This window comes from Xyrauchen texanus, chromosome 31, assembly GCF_025860055.1.
Source record: "Xyrauchen texanus isolate HMW12.3.18 chromosome 31, RBS_HiC_50CHRs, whole genome shotgun sequence".
NCBI classification, from domain to species: Eukaryota; Metazoa; Chordata; class Actinopteri; order Cypriniformes; family Catostomidae; genus Xyrauchen; species Xyrauchen texanus.
In genome coordinates this window covers 33,061,324-33,084,979 of record NC_068306.1, presented here as the reverse complement: position 1 = coordinate 33,084,979, position 23,656 = coordinate 33,061,324, and the positions used below count along the sequence as shown (strand labels likewise).

At 34.2% G+C, this 23,656-nt stretch overlaps 1 protein-coding gene across 3 annotated transcripts in view; it reads left to right on the top strand.

Annotated features, from left to right (window-relative positions):
• LOC127624565 (rho GTPase-activating protein 26-like) overlaps nucleotides 1–23,656 on the top strand; it is a 171,359-nt gene that overhangs the window by 125,894 nt on the left and 21,809 nt on the right. For 2 of the 3 annotated variants that reach the window (XM_052099347.1, XM_052099345.1), the window contains exons 15-20: nucleotides 2,386–2,470; nucleotides 2,573–2,631; nucleotides 11,280–11,385; nucleotides 13,698–13,857; nucleotides 17,671–17,821; nucleotides 20,376–20,532. In XM_052099347.1, coding sequence (XP_051955307.1) covers nucleotides 2,386–2,470; nucleotides 2,573–2,631; nucleotides 11,280–11,385; nucleotides 13,698–13,857; nucleotides 17,671–17,821; nucleotides 20,376–20,532 — 718 coding nt within the window. The remainder of the gene's footprint in view (nucleotides 1–2,385; nucleotides 2,471–2,572; nucleotides 2,632–11,279; nucleotides 11,386–13,697; nucleotides 13,858–17,670; nucleotides 17,822–20,375; nucleotides 20,533–23,656) is intronic. The other variant, XM_052099346.1, reaches the window with a different exon arrangement.

Below are 23,656 nucleotides of genomic sequence, written 5' to 3'. Positions count from 1 at the left end.
TTGCCAAGATGAAATAATATGCAGTTTTAATTCAAAGAAAGTTGAAGCAGCATTTTCCCAGCAGCTTTCTCCTCTCTGCTGGTTGTGTAAAGTTTGACTGTCCTGTCAATGCCTGATTTCTTTCATTCTGCCTGTGCAACAGTGTGTGATAAAACAATGACAAACAGCGATAAACGGTAATTCTATATGCGCTCAAAAACAATGAGTTTATGAAAATCTTTTTTAATGATAATATGTTGACATGTATTGCCAGGCTGTAATATAAAGCAGCATAATGTATTATTTTTGTATAGCTAAAATTGTTTAAATTGTTGGCTTATCCCGGAAGTGGTCCATATTCAAGGTTGATAATGGCGGCGCCCTAGTTTCGCTGAAAAATAAGGTGGATAAATGGATTGAAATGTATCACATTTATATTCTGCACATCAATTAAAATATGAACAAAATATAATTGTTTCAATAAACAATAATATGTATTTTATACACCAAACACTATATTGACATTTAAAAAAGCAATATTGTAAAACTTTTTGCTGGGTCTCAGGAACATATGGTAAGATGACATCATAATTGCTTGTGAAGTAAAATAGGGAGATCTTTATAAAGACAGCAGGCTGCATATATATGAAAATACACAGAAATATTAGTTAACTTTAAATGTATCTTATAAAAAGTATATGTCAGAATTTTCAAAGCTCTGTGTTTAAAAAAAAAAAAAAAAAATGATATATATATTTTTATAGTGGGCATGAATGGAGTGTAATGGTGATTGAGAGATTTACCTCAAACGCCTGCTGGGTCATATTTAATACATATGGATTTCAACATGCTTTTTCAATAAAATAATAAACAAAATTGTAGCTAAGCATTAGTTGCTTATTCAGCAAATACTAATTTGAAAGTATCAGTAACAATATAATCATTACTGTTACTTTTACTTTATTAAAATAAGCTGTCATTTATCCCAACATAAGAGTCATTTTTCACACAAGTCTGCCGCCATATTAAAAAGATTGATATAAACATTAAAAGCACTATTTTTCACAAATAACCACTAGATGGTGCCATAAACATGTGAAACTTGCATACCATACATTTTTTTTTTCAGCTTGAACAGAGAGTGAAACAGGAGTTATCAAATATTGTGTGTATCATATTTGATGTATGGATGTAACCTCAGTTCCCTGAGATGAAAGGAAGGAGACATAGCAAGAACATGTATTGGGGATACCTTCCCCAACTACGTCGTTGAAACCCTTGTACAATAACGGCAATCATCTGATTGGCAATGGTGTTTGAGCCCCGCCCCTTAAACGGGTGCTAAATCACCATTTCTTCCACATTTCACAATGTCTCGTACCCTTCATCTCAGGGAACCGAGTCCCATCGCATAACACTACGTGACATGCCTACAGGCCGTTGACTTATAGACAAGGCTCTTCTTCTGGTAGAAAATTTAAAAAGCCTTTATTGTCAATTGGCTAGTCACATCAGGACATACAATTTTTTTAAAAACAGTGACTGCACTCTGATGCATTTCGGCAAACAGCCTTCCTCAGAGTGTGTCAGGTGCAAATGGGTCACAGGTGTAAATATATTCAACCAGTCAATGGGGCTGAGGAATTCCAAAATCTTAAAGGGGGGAGGGGCGGTGGTAATTCAACCCAAAGGTGGCTATATTAATTATATCAGGCAGCCCACCTGTAATAAAGGCTTGGGCTAAACCGCTGAGAGAACAATAAGCACTCTAGACAGAAAGGACTTGCGAAAAGATGGATGCCATGTCTAGGTTGTAAAACTGAGCAAACGTGTTTTGAGAAGACCAACCTGCTGCTAAACATATCTCTTGCAAGGACACACCATCTGTCCACGCCCATGAAGAAGCCATGCCTCTAGTTGAATGCTCTTGCACACCAATAGGGCAACTCACGTGCTGGAGCATAAAACTCACAAAATTGTGTTAGATTAATGCTTAAAACAAGAAAATATGCATCGACAAAATAGAAAGAGAATGACAAAGTTACACTCAAAAATTATTTTAGCCTATGTTTAAAATCTACACATTTACATTTTCTAACAAATTTATATTAAACTGAATTGAGTAATCTAATAAAACTAATATATATATATATAATTTTTTTTAATTTAATTTGGTTAAAGATTACTCAATTAAATTTGATGAAATGTGGTAGAAATGTAAATATGTGAATCTTAAAAATATAATAAATTGTTTTATTATTGCATGCTTACATTTTTTTACTGTAACCTGTTTCATGCAATTTAATATGTTGAGCTGGTAATTCCACAAGCAGATGTTACTGATACATAAAGCAACATAAAACCTGCCAACTTACAGTAACATACTGTAAACTCTTTTCCACTTAGATCCCAAAACCTGTGCGGATGTGGAGCTGGAGAGCACAGAGTGGGAGATTAAAACCATAACCAGTGCAATAAAGTACTACCTCAGGTACAACCACCGCCTGTCCCAACACCATAATTCCTTCTGTCTTCTATTTGTCTGTTTTTAGTCTGTTAGCTTATAATTTCATGTTTTATTTTCTATTGTCAGGATGTTGCCAGGTCCTCTGATGACCTACCAGTACCAGAGAAGCTTCATCAAAGCAGCCAGTGAGTCTAAATTTGATATGAATCTACATTTGATATTATTTGGATACTATTCAACTATTGGTTAAGACACATTACACTGTCAGAGGGCTCAAGAGTCTGTAAGACTCTGTCTGAAACATGGGGTGTGGAAAACCGATAATGGATTTATAGTATAGCGGAAGTTATTTCAGGCCCAAGGAATGTTGTCCCTCCTTACAGTTTCTCTGAAACGCGCTAAACTTCGCTTTGAGTAAACACTCATCTACATCTCCGGCAGTGAGAAGTGCTCGACAAGACAGCCACGTCTATGGCAAGTGCTACAGGAAGTGTGGGGTGAAATGTCACCTGAGTATCTGGACGAACTGACAGCTAGAATGGCAAGGATTTGCAAAGTTATAGTATATATATATTAGGGCTGTCAATCGATTAAATGTTTTTATAGAATTAATTACATGGTGTCCTGATTAATTAATCGTGATTAATCATATTTAATCACATATACAAATATTTGCTGAGAAAGCCCCTCATATAACAATAATTCAATATATAATGATGAAATAATTATACATAGTTATCTTTAAATATTAAAATAAAAAAATATTTAGATAATTAAAATGCATTACATTCTTGTGGCAGAAGAGTTAATCATTAATAAGACAATACATAAAGTGGCTTTAGAATACAATGTATTGTTTACTACCATATTATTGATCATAAGTCAATCATTGGCACACAGTTCACAGCAATCCATTTCACAAGTGAATTTGTCAATCAGTTGGAGATTTATTATGAGGGTTTGTTTAAGGACCCGTCAATTTACACCTGCATCAGACATGCTTGTGTAGCATCTCGGGTGTGTTGCGTCATAAACATACAATTTTTAGTTAAAAGTTAAATATAGTTTAATACTTAGAACCCATCTTGAGATCTCTTAGTTCGGATTTGTACTCCATGAAGTGTTGTGAACGCAAGAACGTAACGCATGTTTGTGTTGTGCTGCTGCTGATGGTTTGTTTTCTTCACTGTATAAACTGTGCGTTGCCCATACAGCTGAAATTTCACTTACTGCCCTCTGGAGTAAACAGGTGGTACTACAAGCTTGCATTTCTAAGGAATCTTCATTATTACAGTCCGGGGGCGTTGCGATAAATTTTTTTAACATGTTATTTTTTATCAAATGAATCGCAGCCCTAATATATATATACTTCTTAAACTACTACAAAGAGTTCTCATCAAAAAATCCTCCACATGCAGCAATGACAGCTTTGCAGATCCTTGGCATTCTAGCTAACAGTTTGTCCAGATACTCAGGTGACATTTTACCTCACACTTCCTGTAGCACTTGCCATAGATGTGACTGTCTTGTTGGGCACTTCTCACGCACCTTACAGTCTAGCAGATCCTATAAAAGCTCAATGGGTTTAAGATCCATAACACTCTTTTCCAATTATCTGTTGTCCAATGTCTGTGTTTCTTTGCCCAGTCTAACCTTTTCTTTTTGTTTTTCTGTTTCAAAAGTGGCTTTTTCTTTGCAATTCTTCCCATAAGGCCTGCAGCCCTGAGTCTTCTCTTTACTGTTGTACATGAAACTGGTGTTGAGTGGGTAGAATTCAATGAAGCTGTCAGCGAAGGACATGTGAGGTATCTATTTCTCAAACTAGAGACTCTGATGTACAGGTGAAACTCGAAAAATTTGAATATCGTGCAAAAGTTCATTAATTTCAGTAATTCAACTTAAAAGGTGAAACTAATATATTATATAGACTCATTACAAGCAAAGTAAGATATTTCAAGCCTTTATTTGATATAATTTTGATGATTATGGCTTACAGCTTATGAAAACCCCAAATTCAGAATCTCAGAAAATTAGAATATTGTGAAAAGGTTCAGTATTGTAGGCTCAAAGTGTCACACTCTAATCAGCTAAACACCTGCAAAGGGTTCCTGAGCCTTTAAATGGTCTCTCAGTCTGGTTCAGTTGAATTCACAATCATGGGGAAGACTGCTGACCTGACAGTTGTGCAGAAAACCATCATTGACACCCTCCACAAGGAGGGAAAGCCTCAAAAGGTAATTGCAAAAGAAGTTGGATGTTCTCAAAGTGCTGTATCAAAGCACATTAATAGAAAGTTAAGTGGAAGGGAAAAGTGTGGAAGAAAAAGGTGCACAAGCAGCAGGGATGACCGTAGCCTGGAGAGGATTGTCAGGAAAAGGCCATTCAAATGTGTGGAAGAGCTTCACAAGGAGTGGACTGAGGCTGGAGTTACTGCATCAAGAGCCACCACACACAGACAGGTCCTGGACATGGGCTTCAAATGTCAAACGTCTTACCTGGGCTAAAGAAAAAAAGAACTGGTCTGTTGCTCAGTGGTCCAAAGTCCTCTTTTCTGATGAGAGCAAATTTTGCATCTCATTTGGAAACCAAAGGTCCCAGAGTCTGGAGGAAGAATGGAGAGGCACACAATCCAAGATGCTTGAAGTCCAGTGTGAAGTTTCCACAGTCTGTGTTGGTTTGGGGAGCCATGTCATCGGCTGGTGTTGGTCCACTGTGCTTTATTAAGTCCAGAGTCAACGCAGCCGTCTACCGGGACATTTTAGAGCACTTCATGCTTCCTTCAGCAGACAAGCTTTATGGAGATGCTGACTTCATTTTCCAGCAGGACTTGGCACCTGCCCACACTGCCAAAAGTACCAAAACCTGGTTCAATGACCATGGTATTACTGTGCTTGATTGGCCAGCAAACTCGCCTGACCTGAACCCCATAGAGAATCTATATGCTGGGAAACAGGACATCTTTTTTTTGTTTTTTGCTGTTTAGCATTTTGTGTATTTATAAAAACACACACTTAAATAATATTTTCACTGTGTTTACATTAGCAAAGTTAAAACTTTATTAGAAATGCCGTGGAATAATAATATTCTGTTCACAAGTTATGTTTGATTTTTGTTTATTTCTGTCTTTGTTTAGATTATCATGGATTTTAAATGTTATAATTAATATTTTTTTAAACATTTATTTCATATTTAAAACAAACAAGAAAAAAAAAAACAATTCTGTACATGTAAGGCATTTGAAAAGTGGTAAAAAAACAAAACCATAAATAAATATCTATCTATCTTTAACCTTCATACAACACAAAAAGTTTAAATCTTTTCATAAAAAATCAACCCCTTTGACATTAACCTACACATAGTTAAAGAAACTTTGATATTACCCTTGTCTTATTTCGTCTTGCTTTCTATCTTTTTCTGTCTGTTTCTCACTCTCTCTCTCTTGCTGTGTACTCTTTAGGGTGACGTTAGATCCTTGTCCTCAGATGAACTCTTTTTTGAGAGGTCTACCCCTCCCTTTCTGTCTCTCTGTCTCTCTCTGTCTCACTCTCTCTCTCTTTTTTCCACCATTTCCCTTCTTCATTCCTGTCTATGTGAGCCATTTATGTGATAAAGGGCAAGATGCCATCTGGATTCAGCCCATCATCACAGGAGAGATGAGGATATGATAGTGTGAATATCAGCGATATATATGTGTGAATGTGTGTAGATGCATAAGAAACTCATTGTGATGGCAAAGTAAATCTATGAGAGACAGCAAGAGTTTGGTAATGTGTATGACTCACCGCGTGTGTGTGTGTGTGTGTGTGTGTGTGTGTGTGTGTGTGTGTGTGTGTGTGTGTGTGTGTGTGTGTGTGTGTGTGTGTGTGTGAGTGAGTGTGTCGTGTGTGAGAGAGAGAGAGAGAGAGAAGTTCAATTTAATTTCACCTCCACCTATCAGTCTGGATCAAATGCACGTCTGCTCTGTATTTGGAAAGTTGATGCATAACATGTGTATACTAAAAGATGAGAAAGTTGTTTTCAGAGAATCTATATTTAATATGTGTTTTGTCTATTTTTTTCTTCTATTTTTAAGGATAAACAAGTGAAAAAACAATCTGCCTGTAGATTAAGACAAATGATGCCATTTGCATTTAAATATATTAATACATATATATTCTCTTATATAAATTTAAACAACCATATTTGTACATAAAACAAGTCAAAAATACTTAAGAATGTGATTCTTTTGCTGTGAAAGTGTATAGTCTGGATTCTGTAACTGGTCACAAATTATTTTAGGATTTCCACCATTTTTAAAAGACCGTTTGGCTATGGTCCTGCAGTTGTTACAAATAATACATTTTTTTAAAATAGTCTCTCAATTAAATGTAATGATATTAGGTCATAAAAGCTGCATGCATAATAATTATAATAAAGCATAAAACAATATATGGTTTTTCAGTATACAGTATTGGCAAAATCATTTACATTTTTATTCAAATGTAAAACAGATATAAACTTGTATTTATTTATTTATTTTATATGAAATTCATAATAAAACTGACTTGAATAATTTATGTTTTTATTTTATTTATTTATTATAATTATATATATATATATATATATTTTTTTTTTTTGTACCAGGCCTTCATCATTAATTATTGATACTTTTCAAAAGCCTTCTATGAATAGATTGTACTGTTTTAGTCTTTAGTCTCAGACTTTCATTGTTAAACTATAAAAATCCATAATAAATCTACAAATTATTACATGTTTAGAACTATAATAATCTCAACAAACAGTGTAATAAACCATTTCAATATTTATTGTTGAGAAATATTTTCTATAATTAAAAATAAAATACTGTTCTACAATTATGTTTTTTCCCCAACCAAATATCTTTCCCCCAATAAAATGTTTTCAAAAGTGAGTGTACTTCTTAACCAAGTCAACAAAATAGTTAGTAAAGAGCATGCTTAAGATGAAATATAAGACAAGAGATGAAGCAAAGAAAAATCAAGGTAAATATCACTTGTGAGCAGGATATTTTTCTTGGGCGTCATATCTAGTCAAGATGTAATTTTGTCAAATTATACAGAAAGTATGAAAATCCATAAAATCAGGGATGCAAACTACTCATTTTTCAGCTACAGTTATCTTTTCTGAAGATAATTTGCCCAAATTGTTTGGTAGAATTTTCTACATTATCATTGAAAGGGTTATTTTAAACTTAAAATAACATTTTAAATACATAAAAAAAGATTTAAATACAACAAATTACACATCTGGAACACCTGCTATGACTCATGATTTTCAGAAGAAAATTACTAAAATCTCCTGTGATGCATGTACATACACTGTTAGTAGACAATAAAAAATAATGAAACAAATTAATAAATAGTGAGTGTTAAACATGTTTTAACAAGACGTTTTTAGGAACCCACTAAAAGTTAAAAGTGCCCAAAAATGAAGAAACACCCAACATATACTTTTAGATGGAATAAAGCAAGTCACACACCAGGACTTATCAACTTCCCTGCTGAATAGACCATCTTAGACCACCATTAATCTCCATTTTCTCACGCCTCCCTCAGGCTCTCCACCTCCCTCAGTGTTTGCTCCTCTTCACCAGATTTCTAATTCACCACACCTGCACTCAATCAGCTCACTCATCAAGGATTGCTTAAATAGACCACTTTCACCTTAGTTTACCATCAAGTCTCGCACCAAGGACTACTGTTTGACCATACTGCTCCCGTGCAGTGGTTTCCCTCCCAAGTTTATTCATGGCCTGAAGATTTCCCTTATTGAACATTATATTATTACCAGTTTCACTGCCTGATTCTTCCTACAAAGTCCTATGGATTTACCTGGATACTCCCCTTGATATTCCATTGTCACCCTGAGAAGTCTACATACAGTAACCTACCTGAGTATATCCTCTAGTGTATTGATTTGGCTGTATCATTTAATATGTCTTCATCTCACTGTTTACTCCGTTTAATGAGAAATCACAGGTTAAACAGTCTTGCACCTGGTTTCACAACTAAACTTGTTTGGATTTGAGTCCCTGACACATTTGGGTTCAGGCTGGTTTTCTCTGATTAGTGCTAGTTTGGTGCTGGTCTGTCTGGTGAAGCAGCATAGCCATGCTGTCTTTCTGTGGGTGAACAAGCTGACAAAGTCTAGTGGGGAAAGCAGCGAACCATTATCCAAAGCACAACATGTGTTGGTGACACAGTGCTTGTTTCAATGGGTTTTCAAAACTTTTTCTTGTGCTTGTCTAAACCTGGGACTTAAGCAATGCGTTAAATTTATGGGTTGGCCCAGAGACTTTGCTGAGAAGTTGGCACAAGTGCTGATTTGAGCTATGGTGCTCACAGGAGTTCAAATCCAGCTCGGTCTCCACAGTCCCTGAAAAAGTCTTTCATCTCTACTCCCCTTTCACTAGATTTATGGCCTTTTATCGCTGTATAGTAAACCAAATATATTTTAATTTTCTCAGTCAAGCTTGATGTTTTTCTTCCCATAATGTTTAAAGTGACCTCTATAGCTCTCTTCTCTGTACCCTTGCTAGTGGGGATTATCAGGGTAGCATGGCAGCCAGATAGATTACGTTAATATTTCAATGACCTTTAAGAGTGCGCGTCTGGTGGCTTAGCTTTGCCCTTATAAACACAGTTGTCAACATCACATACACTAGGTGGTGTTGTTTCTGTGCTTTTACAACAAGGCAGACACAAGCACACACTTGAACATGAATATATTTACAATTATAATGTGTTGGTGCGGATGGTGTCAATGCTAACACACTGTAAAATACAGCAATAAAACACCAGCTTATGCAGGATCTCTCTACCACACTGCAAAAAAGTCATTTTCTTATTTAGTATCTCTGTCTTGTTTTACAGTAAAAGTATACAAACGTCCATAAAACAAGATACATTTCCTTTAAGGAAATTTGCAAAACTGCATATGATTTTAAAACTTGTTTTCAGAGACTACTATCATGAAAATTAATCTATTTTGGGAAAATTTTACTCAACATATGAGTGAACACAATGAAAAAAATTAAAATAGTTAAGTTTTAATTATTTTATTTTTTACAGTACATTTCTTTTAAATCCTAAGTTTAATTTGGGAAGCAACACTGCACACATTTTTAAACTTGTTTTCAGAGACTGCAATCTTAAGTGCACACACAATCTTTTTCTCAATTATTTTTTTGGTCTTGTTTTCCATCTAAGCATTCTTAAAACAAGATACATTTACTTCAGAAGCGGAATTGTTTAATATAAGACTTGTTTTCAAGAGAATGGTTTGCAAAATATAAATTACATTTTAATCATTTTTTATTTTTTTTGGTACTTGTCTTCAAGTACACGCATCTAAAAATCCTTAAAAACAAGATAAATATGCTGGAGAAGCAACACTGCTTCAGATATTTAAGATTGTTTTCAGAGAATAAGTGTATTTTGGTTACATTTTCAGTGTATATTTGAATATACACTGCAAAAAAAATATTTTCTTGATCAGCTTTTGACACCTGTCCCAGTAAAAATATCCAAACATTCGTAAAACAAGATGCAAAATTGTCTAAGATTTCAAGAAAATTGTCTTTTTTACTTGATTTCCAGTAAACATGTCTAAAAAATGAATTTTTTCTTATGTTTTTGTCTTGTTTCCCATTAAAAATATCAAAACATACAGTATTTAGAACAGGATAAATGTAATTGAGAAGCAAATTTGTGTAATTGTTGTTTTCAAGAGATTATTTAATATAAGTGTATTTGTCTTTTTTTAGCGACCTTTACATTTAAGTATAAACAAGTTAAATAAAAAAATCTGCTTTTGCAGTATGACTAAATATGATATACTTTATATTGTTTTAAATAATTTTCAAGAATATGATATTTTCTGTGTTTATTTTTTTTTCTTAACCCATTGTTTTTGTGACCCCACCTCCACATGTGTGGACATTGTGTTTTGGCTTTGCTATACACAACGCATAATTTAAATGAATTAGAACTGACTGAATGCTGTTCACAAGACTCTACACTGTTATTTAAGGGTTAAACTTCTGGCGCACGGCATCACATGACGTAACAGCATGACATAGATTTCTGTGAAGCGCTACTATGGGCGCAGCATGAACAAAAGTGCCTCTGGTAAGAAACCTGTTTGGTCGTGAAGAGTAATATCTCTAGTTTCGTTTGAAATGTCACTTAAAAACAATCAGCGCGCTGATTAAGTTGATGTCCACATATGTGGAAAATGGGACATTATTCCATCAAAAGTTGAAAAAACATGTTAGTTATTTTGAATAACTTTCAACATTAACAGATCTGTGCGTAATTTTGCTTTATTTTAATATAAATTTGGTTGTACTGTATTCTGTTTTCACTGTAAAATAAGGTTCTATTCATTAATATTAGTAAATGCATTCCTATATATTTACTGTTCATTTTCACATTGAGAATCAATGGGTGCATCCAAAAGCTGAAAAATGTTGCTCTCACAGGCTTTATATGGAGTTAGGATGAAAATAAGGTGCATTTCTAACTGTTCTGAGACCAGTGCAGACAGACAGCACACTGGAGGTTAAGTCAGCTAAGTGCATTCACTACTAACATCCGACCAAAAGAAACAAAACTCTGAAAAATAATCTCGACATATGCTCTCTGTAAACAAGTCTTTTTAACGTACACAATTTTGCTTCTCAAGTAAATGTGCCTTGTTTAAGGATGTATAGAAATTTCCTGATAAAAAAACAAGACAAAGTAGTGATTGAGATTTTTAATTTTTTTTATTTACTTCAACTGTCACTCAGTTTACATCCCTATCTTCTTCTCAGAACTGGACAATCCTGAGGCGAGGGTGGAGGAGATCCACGGCATTGTGCACCGTCTCCCGGAGAAGAATCGGCAGATGCTGGGACTTCTAATGAAACACTTGGCGAAGTAAGTTACAGCGCTGACACCCTGTTTTACTGTGTCACAAAAACTTTGGCGCCACAGGCCTTAGAGGATTGGCATTGTAAAAAACCTCTACCCTTTTGACGACAATAAAAGATCTAATGTCCTTTTTGAGTTTGGCCTGCTGAAAAGAGCTGTTTGTTTTCATCCATCTGCTCCTCTTTCTTTCCCTCCCCTTTCCCATCTCCAATTACTTCTTTGCCAGTCTAATTTGACACCTCAACCGTCGTCTATGGAGTCTGCCTTCAAAGATGCTCATGAATCAAGTACTATTTTGGAGTGTTACGGAAACACCTGAGTAAAATAGTTCCTTGCAAACGGATTATTCCCATATATTGAGTTCTAACTACTGAAAAGAGAAGTAGTCCACAACCACACTAATATGTTTTAGTTTAAAAATGCATTGATTTCGCTATGTTTATCCCTCTCATCCACACTGAAATGTGTTTTCCTTCACTTAAAATGGAGTGTTTTGAAAACGCTCTCCTTTGCTGCATACTTTCAAAACCCATGCTGTTAGGAAACTGAAAACAGAATTTCCAGACTAAACCAAACCATTAGTGTGGATGTGGCCAAAGTCTTTCTAGCATGCCATTCCACTGTCGGCCATATTTGGAATGCTCTCTGGAGGCTATTTCTAGTCATGGCAGTGCAGCTCCTTTCTATTTGAATGGAGAAAGACCAAAATCTCAAATATGGTTGGTCAAGATTGGAATCAAATAACATATTTCAAAACAGCAATAAAATCTGACAATACTGGTATAATAATTTGTGCTTCTTTACCTCAGATTATGCTAAAAAAAACGAAATGTTCCCGGCTTGTATAGCTAATGTGCATGTGTTTTCATACGTTGTTTGACAGGCAATGTCTGTATCTAAAAGGTGATTTGCTCTTTTACCTATAAGGCGGGACTTCCTTCCTACATTTGTTGACCATTGTGCATTCAGAGCTCCTTGACTGGGCATTCCAATTTGTTCCATTCATTTTAATAGAGGTGGCCTGTCTCTCCTAAATAGTCTCTGATGTGGCAATACACCCTGCGTACACCTGAAGAAGAGCATCCAATGAATCAAAAGTACATCTTTCCTATTATTATCAATGATGCTGGCATTCGTCGTGCAGGGTTATTAAATTCTTTAAGGAGTTTTAGTTCAATTCATTTTAGTGTTAGTTTTTTTTCAATCTATGACCGTTGAATTTAGTTTCGAGAGAGGGGAGGGGGGGCTAGAAATCTTTAAAATAATAATTTTTTGGTTTTCGTCCCAGTGTATACAGAATCTTTGTATATCTTTTAAATGCTGCATTACATTTTTTTTTTGCTATTTTAGTGCATGTTTAACAGAAGGGGGTTGTGAAGGTTTAAAATGTTATTCTATTCTGTGGATCAAAAACTAAAATATATTTGTGGTGAATTACATTTAATTTTAGTTATTTTTTGAGTCGTGATTCTGTACTTTTGTTTAGTTTCAGTTTCTCTAAATATGTTTTTTTTTTCATTAACAAAAATGCTTTCAATTTTCTTTTTGTTATTGTTAATGATAATAACATGGATTAGAGGAATTTTTGTTGAATTTTAATATCCCACTTTCTTTATGTACTAATACTCTTTCTCAAGCGCTGGTTTTGAATGCTCGAGTGCAAATTCACAGGTTGCCGTCAGTACACTTTTAAAAAAGATTTTGTAGTTTGAGATTCCAATGAATTTCTTTCGTCGCAACCAATTGCTGAAGAGCTTCTGAATAGATTCTGACAGCCACAAACAATCACAGTGTTGAGCTAATGAGAATTAATTGTAACCTATATACTGTTTGACAGTTACAAGGTAGTATCGTAAACCAGACTGTTAATTTGGCCACTCTATTGCTTATTAAGCTTGTACATAGAGCAGAAATTTGGCACAATTCATTGTGATTCTGTCGACAATGAGTCATCGTTTGTTTAGTTTGCTCATCAAATCCACACTCTAGAGCCATTTGAGTGTGATTTTATGTTAATTTGCCACAGTGAACTTCCAAGCAACCATAGTATGCAAATTACTTGAAGAAGCAACAGAAAATGTTGAAATATTTACTGTACTGTAATTAGAAGATGGTGTAGCTCACTGATTAAAATGGCACATCTTAGGTCGATAATCTGAAATTATTTTCAAAACAAAGTTTAAAGGAAATGTGTACATTGAGCAGTTTGTGCTGAATGAATTGTAGAGGTTTAATATGTTAGGAGTTTAGGAAAACCTCTCACTTGATGTCTGAGGAATATCAATAAGATGAATTCAAAAGTGTTTCTCTCCCTCCAGAGTGGCCAGCCACCACCAGCAGAATCTGATGACAGTCGCTAACCTCGGAGTCGTGTTCGGCCCAACACTCTTGAGACCCCAGGAGGAGACAGTGGCCGCCATCATGGACATCAAGTTCCAGAACATAGTTGTAGAAATCCTCATTGAAAATCATGAACGGGTATGTTTATTCAACGGGGTTAGTTCAACAGACAAAACAAAATTTTTTAATTCTGTCATCATTTATGCAACCTCAAATAATTCCAAACACGTTATTAGTGGCAAAATTGTTTGGTGTGCTGGAATTGACGCCACAACTGTGGGACAGTCATATATTTTAATGATTGATTGAAATCATTTTCACACAATAAATATTGAAATGGTTTATGTCACACTTTGTTTAGATTATTATTGTGTTAAACATTCAATTATTTTTGCACTTTTATAATGGATTCTTTTTTACAGTTTAATATTGAAAGTCTGGATCTGGGACAAGCCTAAAACAAGACCATCTGTACATAAAAGGCATTTGAAAAGTGCAAAAATGATGGTCTGATTAAAAAAAGTCTATTAGCATTTGCTTCATGAAAGAAAAAAGGAAAAAAAAAGTTGAAATCTGTTTGTTTTATTAAAAATCAATCCCTGAGACATGAAAATGCCAGAGGTTGAAGAAACACCATTGTGTACCCAAATCAAGGAGGCACGCAAGTATCATCTTTTAATCGCACCCTGTCTATGTTCAAGAGTGCCAGTATTATAGATAAAAAGCTCATTATGTATAACTGTTTTTGTTATTTAGTCACTTATTTCCTGACCACATTTACCCTAATGGTGTTTTACAAACAGTGTTGGTCACACAGAAATGTGAATGGGTTGGAATGGGTACATCCTTTGTTTTGATTCAGTTTGCCTCTTTAAGAGGCTCGCTTAGCCCATGTTTGCTGTAACCGGTAACTTCAATGCCTGCGGGATTTAAAGGTAAAGAGGCTTAGAGTGGGTCACCTTAGCAATATGCAAATAGTCTCAAAGGCATCCTTTAACCTGACATTTGCATCAATTGACACACAGCCACTCCCCCACTTGAGATTAAGAGTAGACAATAGAGAAATATGGGTAACATTTTACAATAAGGTTCCATTTGTTAACATTAGTTAACATGAACGAACAATGAACAACACTTATTAAGCATTTATTAATCACAGTTCATGTTCATTTCAAAATATACTAGCACGTTAAAATCAGAAGTTGTGTTTGTTAACAGTTAATGCACTATGAACAAACAATGAACAATTGTATTTCTATTAACTAACATAAAAAAAATTAATAACTGCTGTAAAAAATAATGTTAATTGTTTGTCCATGATACTTAATACATTACAATGAGGTTCAATTTGTTAACATTAAAGTGTTAAAATGTGTGTGAAATATGGATTTATTAGTGTTTGCTGCATTTATATATATATATTTAAGAGTTAATTTCATAATAAAATTCCATCAAATTGAATTGAGAAATCTTCAACAAAATTATAAATGTATAAATAAAATCTTAAAGATAAATTCAGTTAAATTTGATGGAATTTTGTTATGAAATAAAAATGTGTAAATCATGAAAATAGGCTGAAATAGTTTTTTGAGTGTGAGGCACAGTATATTCCATGCTTTTTGAAGCCATATGAGAGATTTGTGTGAAAACGCTGACGAAATGGAAGACATTATGCACTGAAAATATTCACTTTGTGCCATTCACTGCAAAAAAAAATTTTTTTATTACGAGTAGTATTTTTGTCTTGTTGTCCAGTACAAATATTTAAATGCTTTTAAAAAAAGATACATTAAGAAGCAAAATGACAGAAACAAAAATATTTTATCTTGTTTTCAGAGAAATCTAGCAAAATAAAAACCCACAAAATTGTATTTGATTTCTCTGAACAATATTTGATATTAATACAGTATAATAATAATATTAAACCAGACTTAATATCTTTTGTCATTCTGCTTCTAAATAATAATTATTTTGTAATTTATTTAAGGATGTTTCATTATTTTTACATTATTTTTCATTTATTTTATTTTTTTGCATTGGAGCTCACTAGTCAAAATCAGTTATGACGTCAATGATGTGTATAACCTTATTGACGTCAAACCTAGAGTCTGTACAATGAATCCTGTTTCAGTGGCCAGCCAGGTAATTTTTAGTTTAGTTTGCATCAACCCTGGGTTTTAGGTACCATGAAAGTGGGTCGACCTTTACCAGTGTTCAGCATCAAAGTAACTTACCCTACATGGCTAACCTGCTCTGTGGCAGGTTTTGTTCTGGTAACAAATCACTAACAGATACTGAACCAGTCAGCTGTGACCAAAGTGACATCTCTGACGAAGTGAATAAATATAATATTAGGCTTTCTGTAAAAGAGCTAGTAAGATGAATAAATATATAATACTTGCCAATAATGATCACTTTTAAAATATTAAGAATTAAACACTCTATAAGATGGCTATAGAAAGATTTATTATGAATCAGATTTTATATGAAGCTCAATATAACAGTAGGGTACAACAGCGCTAAAGGCCCCGTTGGGTGAATTTTCTCCCAAAACACTAAATATCATCAAACACTACCACAGCACTTTCCTAAAAACCTGTCGCTATGCACTGCAAAATATTATTTGCGTGTGGTGTCTACAGGTGGATTTTGAGGCAATTCTATCCAATTTTTTATATTTTTTTAAATGTTGTAATTTTAGGTAGCTAATGAAAATCCCTGAAATTAACACATTTCTTTTGAGACAAAATACTTAATTATCATTTTCAGTTTTGTTTAAGGTCATTAAATCAAACATTTTTCAATAAACGTCTAATAAGTGGAAGGATTGTATTTGGAAGAAAAAAAGCCCCCCTGTTGCAGGGGCTAAAGGCCCCTATTACACACATTGATTTTCTAAAGTTAGGCGAATAGATTTGTTATGAAAAATGTTCAAAGTGGGCTTGCATTGACTCATACAATCATAATTGAGATGAGTTTGTTTATAGAATACATGAGGTGTAATAAAATGCTAAATGTGTTTGAAATTAACAGGAAATGTTTGACTTTTTTCTGAAGTAGTTATTTTGAGTAAGCATCATCTTAATGTGTTACTCAAAAAAAGCATCTTGATGTCTCAAAATTATTTGCATTAGTTGGCAAATTGTCCCCTATAACTATTCCCCCAGTATCTACATGATACTCACTTTTTTTCTTCATAATTGGACGGTGACCCTTTGTGTTGTGTAAATCATGAGTTTTTATTCTTCATGATTTCATGGTAAGATCTTGTGAGTGTTTGAAGAGTTTGAATTATTCACATTTTTATAACAATCTCTTGTTGTGCTGTTTAAATGTTTTTAAATTATTCATAATGACACCTTTAGCGGAGAGGTGAATCCCGCCGGGAAGTGAATCTGTACTCTTGCTCTCTGTTTCACGTGATTGGCTGTTCGCTGCAAATGTCACTCATTCATGTACACGCACGTGTGAACCAATCTTAAACTCTGTATCAAAGCCTGAGCTGACGAGCAGCATCATGGTACCAATCAAGTTTGTACAATGTGCTTCATGGTACAGGCCCCTGGTGCTAAGTGCCATCATGCAACATATTTGAATTAAAACACATGCTAAAGATATTTGAGAACTAGAACAGAGAGAACGATTTTCAGCTGTTACACATGTACCATTGCTTCATAAATCTTTGAATATATCGCTCGAGTCATATTGTACTTTTCTGGTGCTTTTTGAAGTTTAAAAGAGAGCTTTATTATTTGGGGTCCACGGTGGAAAAAATGTATATAAGTTTGGAGTTATAGGGTGAGTAAATAATGACAGAATTTAAATATTCGGAAGAGCTATTCCTCTAATGTTCTTTCAGCATTCCTATGACGAGATACTAAACAAATCAGGACTATTTTTGTAGAGACACCCCAGCTCCATGTTGATTTGAAGTATCTTTCCACTGTGCAGATCTTCAAAGACATGCCGGTGTCTGGAGGAGGGCAGGGCAACTCCCTTCTTAATCTGCCCAGGAGGAGGAGTGCAGACAGCAAGGCCCCGTCCTGCAGCGAGAGACCCCTCACACTCTTCCACACCCCCATATTCACAGAGAAAGAGAGAGGTACACCAGCAAATGCTTTATTTTAATATACTTGATACACTTTGATAATTATTAAAGGAAAAGTTCACCTGAAAATAACATTTCTGTCATAATTTACCCTGATGTTGTTCATGTTGCACAGAAGGAGATATTTAAAGAATATCAAAGCCCATCTATTTAATACAATGGCAGTTGAGAGCACCTCACTTTAAAAATGACCCAAAGTATCTGAACCATTATGCACTGTTCATCATTAAATCATGTTCCAGTTGTTCCCGGTCAAAAGTGACAGGAAACAATAAACGTGTATTTTTATATAACTGTTATGAAAGATATATAACTAAATTAAATCATTGAATTTTGGGATATTTGGGGAATTTTTTTATGAATATTTTCATCATAAATGATGTACTGTTTCAAAGCTTAAAGTCTCAATCAAACTGTGCCTTCCGTTTTTTTCAAAATAAAAACCAAATGACATTTGAAGTATACACACGAGATGGCCGCAGAAAGCTACTTATTCATCCCTGGTTGAAGAGAAGATGATTTCTTCATTTTGTCAAGTTCTGAATTTAAATATATATTTAAACATTATCAAAGACAACTTTTGTTAAAGTTAAGCATGTTGTTTGATTTTTTTTTAGCTTATTTTTATCAGTTTTTGCATACCTGAAATTAGTAGAATAACAAGTAATAAACTGACAAAAATAAGTAATAAGCTCATAAATTTTTTTGCTGTTTTGTATTTTTTTTAATATATTTTATATATATATATATATATATATATATATATATATATATATATATATATATATATATAATAAATAATGGAGAAAAACCAAACTAAATGTTTTAGTGTTTCCCATTCATTTCCTTTGGCGGCCACTTTTGACTGAGAACAGTACAAGTGTAAAAAAAAAAAAAAACCTTCTCCCTACCACTTAGGCTGATCGAATCAACTCCAATCTCTTTATATGTGTTCAGATATCAGATAGATGAAAAGTCACCAAGTCTCGTACCTGTCTGAAAAGAAACCAGTTTTATTGAAGAAACAATATTGATTTCTTTCAAAAATGACCGAACAGTACATGAGGATTAAAAGTCGTCCATGTGACTTGTGCATCATATTACAAGTATGCTGAAGGCATAGAATAGGTTTTGGTGAGAAACAACCCAAATTATACGTTTGTGTCCTTTTTTTAAAGCTTTAAAGTGAGTTGCCATCACATGCAATGGTATTGCAATGACAGAATGCAATATTCATTAAAACATTTAATTTTCTATGTAGCACAAGAAAGTATAATATATAATTACTATATGATTATAATAATCAAAATTATAATTCTCATTACTGTATATAATAATGAAACTGTATTTCTACATTATGATAGTATTTGTTTTAATGGCTTTATTTTATGCAGTTTTTTGTGATGGTATTACAGTAATATTTTTTAATGAAATGTGGTCAAATTTATTGAATTACAGTAAGGATCTAATGAGAATCATCATAGGAAGATAATGAAAATTCAAATAATGTAAAAATGGATGGACAAATTGCAGTAATGAAGATTTTGGGGGGAAAATGTGCCTAAATATTATGAAAATAGCAATACAGTGTAATATATGTTAATGGTCCTTAAAATAGGCTTCAATTCAAACAAAAAAATGTACCTCCTGTCCTTCGTGACTGTGGTAGTGCTAAGGGCGACTTTCAGTTCTACATCTATAAATCATCTATACATCATATTTGTGCTACAAACACCAATTATAAAAGTTTCAAGTTTGTACTGCTTCCACCAGACGCCATCCTGCTCGCAACTCCTTTAAAAACATTTCGCTTCCAACCTCTGCAGGGCATGTGACAATTAAATTTTATGGTTCACCAGGATTAGACGCCATTGTTTTTTGCCCTTATTGTCTGAAGACATGAGTCAGCAACAGTAAAGTTTTTCAAGGAATCGCAAATCACCAACACCTACCAGACAATGTTTTAGCCACAGGCCAAGTGTTAGGGATAGCTCACCAAAGTTACATGCCAGTCAGAATGTATTACTCACAATGGAAATATGTTGCTGCTGCCATTGCAATGCAACACACTGAATGCAATATAATAAACAGTCTTATAAACAGTCCGTGAAGCATAAATAAAACTAGCTTTTAAACTGTAATTCATTTTTAACTTCATTATACCAGCACTCATTTGATAAATCGTGCACATATATGTTTGTTACTTTAAAATTAAAAAAAATAAATTTACATTTAAATTAAAAATTAAAATAAATAATAATAATAATAATAAATACATTTGTTATAAAATTTAGGTAAAGTTTGATAAACATCGAAAAATAAAATAATATTTTCGTCAAGTAAAATTTGTTAAAAGTTAAATATGTATGCTATTTCAGTCAGAGTAAAATGAACAAAAAATTACATGACAAAATAAACGTAATTGAAATTCTCTTCAAATGACCGGGACGAAAGAACTGTAAAAATGAACACTGTGGAGGCTTGAGAATTTATATTAGTGTATTCGATTAACTTCATAAAAATATCAACTTATCTGCTTTGCCTTTAGCAGTGGAGAAGAGGAATAGTGTGGTTGTAAACTCCAGTGCAGATCTGCCGTCAGTCAACTGTAACAGCACACACAACTGGACTCGACTCAACAACCTGTCCACTGCAGACGGAGATCACGATGGGCCTCTACCCAGACAGAGTTGGCCTAATTCATTGTAAGTGCCCCACTTCCCTCTTTACTTTGCTCTACACTTTATTCCCCTGAAGTCAATTATAATTTTAATGTTTCTTCCACCAAAATTGAATAAAGTTTCTTCCATAATAATTACATTTTACGTGACCATTTTCTATCTCTACCTGGCACTTTGAATTAAACAGGTGGCTACTGTGCCTTTAAGAAATCTATTTGTAAATTACTTCTGTTATGATTGGCAAACCGCTTAGCATGTGAAATGAGTCTCAATGCTCCTGTCAAGTTGCAGAATAGGCGTTATATCAAATGTGTCATGAAAAAAATCATATGTCATGCAAGTATGAATATGCTGGTTTGAAAGACTGGCCAATGCAGTGCAAGGGTGTGGCCCCAATGGAAATACGTATTGTGCTTTCAAAGTGCCTGTGGCGGTAATCAAACTGGCCATAACAAACCCCAGTTCTCAAGGAGGCGTAAGAGTTATATTTAAATGGCTGCAGAGGTGGGGTACTCGAGTTACATGACCTGACTCAAGTCTGAATCGAGTCGCAAATGTAACTTTTATTGAAAATTTTAACTTGTGACTTGCTTGACTAAATTAAGAAAATTACTTGACTCGAGACTGGACTTGAACTTATTATAAACAGTAATGAAATGTGTTTAAAAAATATTGCGACAATGTAAGCCCACCAGCACCACTTATCTGCATCTGCTCAGTTAACGCTGCGTTTACAACGCATCAAAATGACATGATTGTCCAGTTCCCAAAATAATCTCCTTTGGATATAAAGATTTTGATTACCGTATAAATAAAAAAGTACGAAAATATGCGACGCAAAATTATCTGATACAAACACCACAACCTCGAATTTCATCAGACATTTCAAAAAGGAAAGGCAAGTAAATCATTTCGTTATCATTTCATTATCCAGAAAGATTCATATGTAAAATTACGGTTCAAATGTTTGAGGGTTGTCAGTAAATTAATTTCATGTTTTGTAGTGCGACAGGTTGGAAATGACCCGACATTGCCTCCTAAATGTGTGTGCCTTCTCAAACCTTCTCAACAGTCAACAGTATACCATAACCATTTGTTGGCTATATAAAAACATAAACAGGCAGATTTGCAGTCACAACACTTTATTTAAAACATGACAAGTATAGAATATACAGAATGACTCATGATGAAATCCAAGTGCTCTCAAAGTGATTATGACTTCTGAAGACTTTAACTAAAGCCCTTGAATGCAATACATTTATGACTATTTTATATAAAAGTATCCCTGAAGGGAACTGACTGTCTTTAGAAAAGGATCAATGGCATTTTCTTTTCATCTTACCTCCATATAATGCAGGGGTCGGGAACCTTTTTTCACTAAGGAGCCAATTATAACATTTTTGGTTGATGCACTTTTTTCCGAAAGAGCCATACCACAAACGAATAATTTACTATTTTCAAAAACAAAGTTTTTCAATAAAATAAAATGTTTATATTGCCCATAGAAAATATGCAAAAATTAACATGTTGCAATATGGAATTGAGTACATGTGTTTGTGCGAGTCTCCATAAAATTACTTCATTTTACAATTGTTCATGAAAAATGTAATTTCACTTTTGGGCTGGGTGATATGTAAAAAATATTTGAATGATAATCGCATTTAAAATATCGCGACAATCGATTGATTGTATGGTGAATATTTTTGCTTGATTGATTTTGCTTTAAAAATTAAATACATTTATTGAAACACGAAAAACATAAACAAAAGAAATTCTAAATTCAAATTGCACTTTAAACTAACAAAATAATAATGAAGTGATTAAAGAATCTTGTATGTAACCACCTCCCCAAATACAAAATATACCATCTCCAATGACCCCATTTGCTATCACTCAAGCATCGGTCAACAACACCAGCTGAAATATTACTAATAGTAATACATCCGGGAAGAAAGGAACAGGGGTGGAGCGTGGCCGTGAGCGGCACTCTGGCCCCAGGAACCAATCGTCGAGCCCGTGCAAGCATGGCCGTCAGCTCCGCGTCGGCCTACGACCAAGCTGCCGCACCCGAGGGTGGGAGTCCATCCGAGTCCTCAGCATCAGATATGATGAACACGCTCTCTGATGCCGCAATCAATAGCTCATCATCGTCACTCCTTTTATACCCGTATATCCGGGGGAGTGGCATGCAATTTCCACACGCCAATTTCCATTGGCCTTTTCTCAAGACCAGAGATGTCTGGGCTCCGCAGGAGCGACCCCTAGTGTCAACTCATCGACACAACATTGAGTGAGTGACCGATAGGGAACGGCTATATTTCTGCTGCATAAGCGCCACCTACTGTCAGAGAGCGAATTTGCATTTTCATTCAGCCCGTCTGCATTTTTATTAGATCAATGTGAAAATCGGATAATAAGGTATCTACAAGTATTCACAGTATTTTTAAGTGCCCACTTTATATATATATATATATATATATATATATATATATATTTATATTAGTATAACACATTACTGTTATAAAATTCATATAAAAAATTATGTAAAGATATATATATATATATATATATATATATATATAAGTATATCTTTTCAGAGCAAAAATAAATATTTATTTCAAAAATTAACCTATTTATTTTAGTTCTGTGGCTTGACTCGACTTGAAACTCTTCAGGACATGATTTAACTTGCTTGAGGTGAGTCACTGACATGACTTGTTTGATTTGTCTGCACTTAACTTGAGACTTGCTTGTGACTTGAACATGTGTGACTTGCTCTCACCTCTGAATGGCTGTACCTTTAAAGCATATGTGTTATTTTCTTCAGGTAGCTAGCTGTAAACATGGCTAACTTTCAATAATTTGCTCAGCAGTATTATCTTCAAACTGTTGTTCCACCATGGCAAAAGCTGATCTTAAAGGGGGCATGCCATGCCTTTTTTTTAATAGTTTCAATATGTTCCTTATTCACTTATAATATTAGTAAAGATTTAAAAAAAAATAAAAAAAATAAAAAAATAACAATTCATATTTGTAAAACATAATAGTTTTCTACCCTCGTTCTGACTCTCTGTCAGAAACTCTTGCTTTTGGTGCTGCTTCTCGTTAAATACTTTATACACCCACTGTTATGATTGGCTCTCTGCTC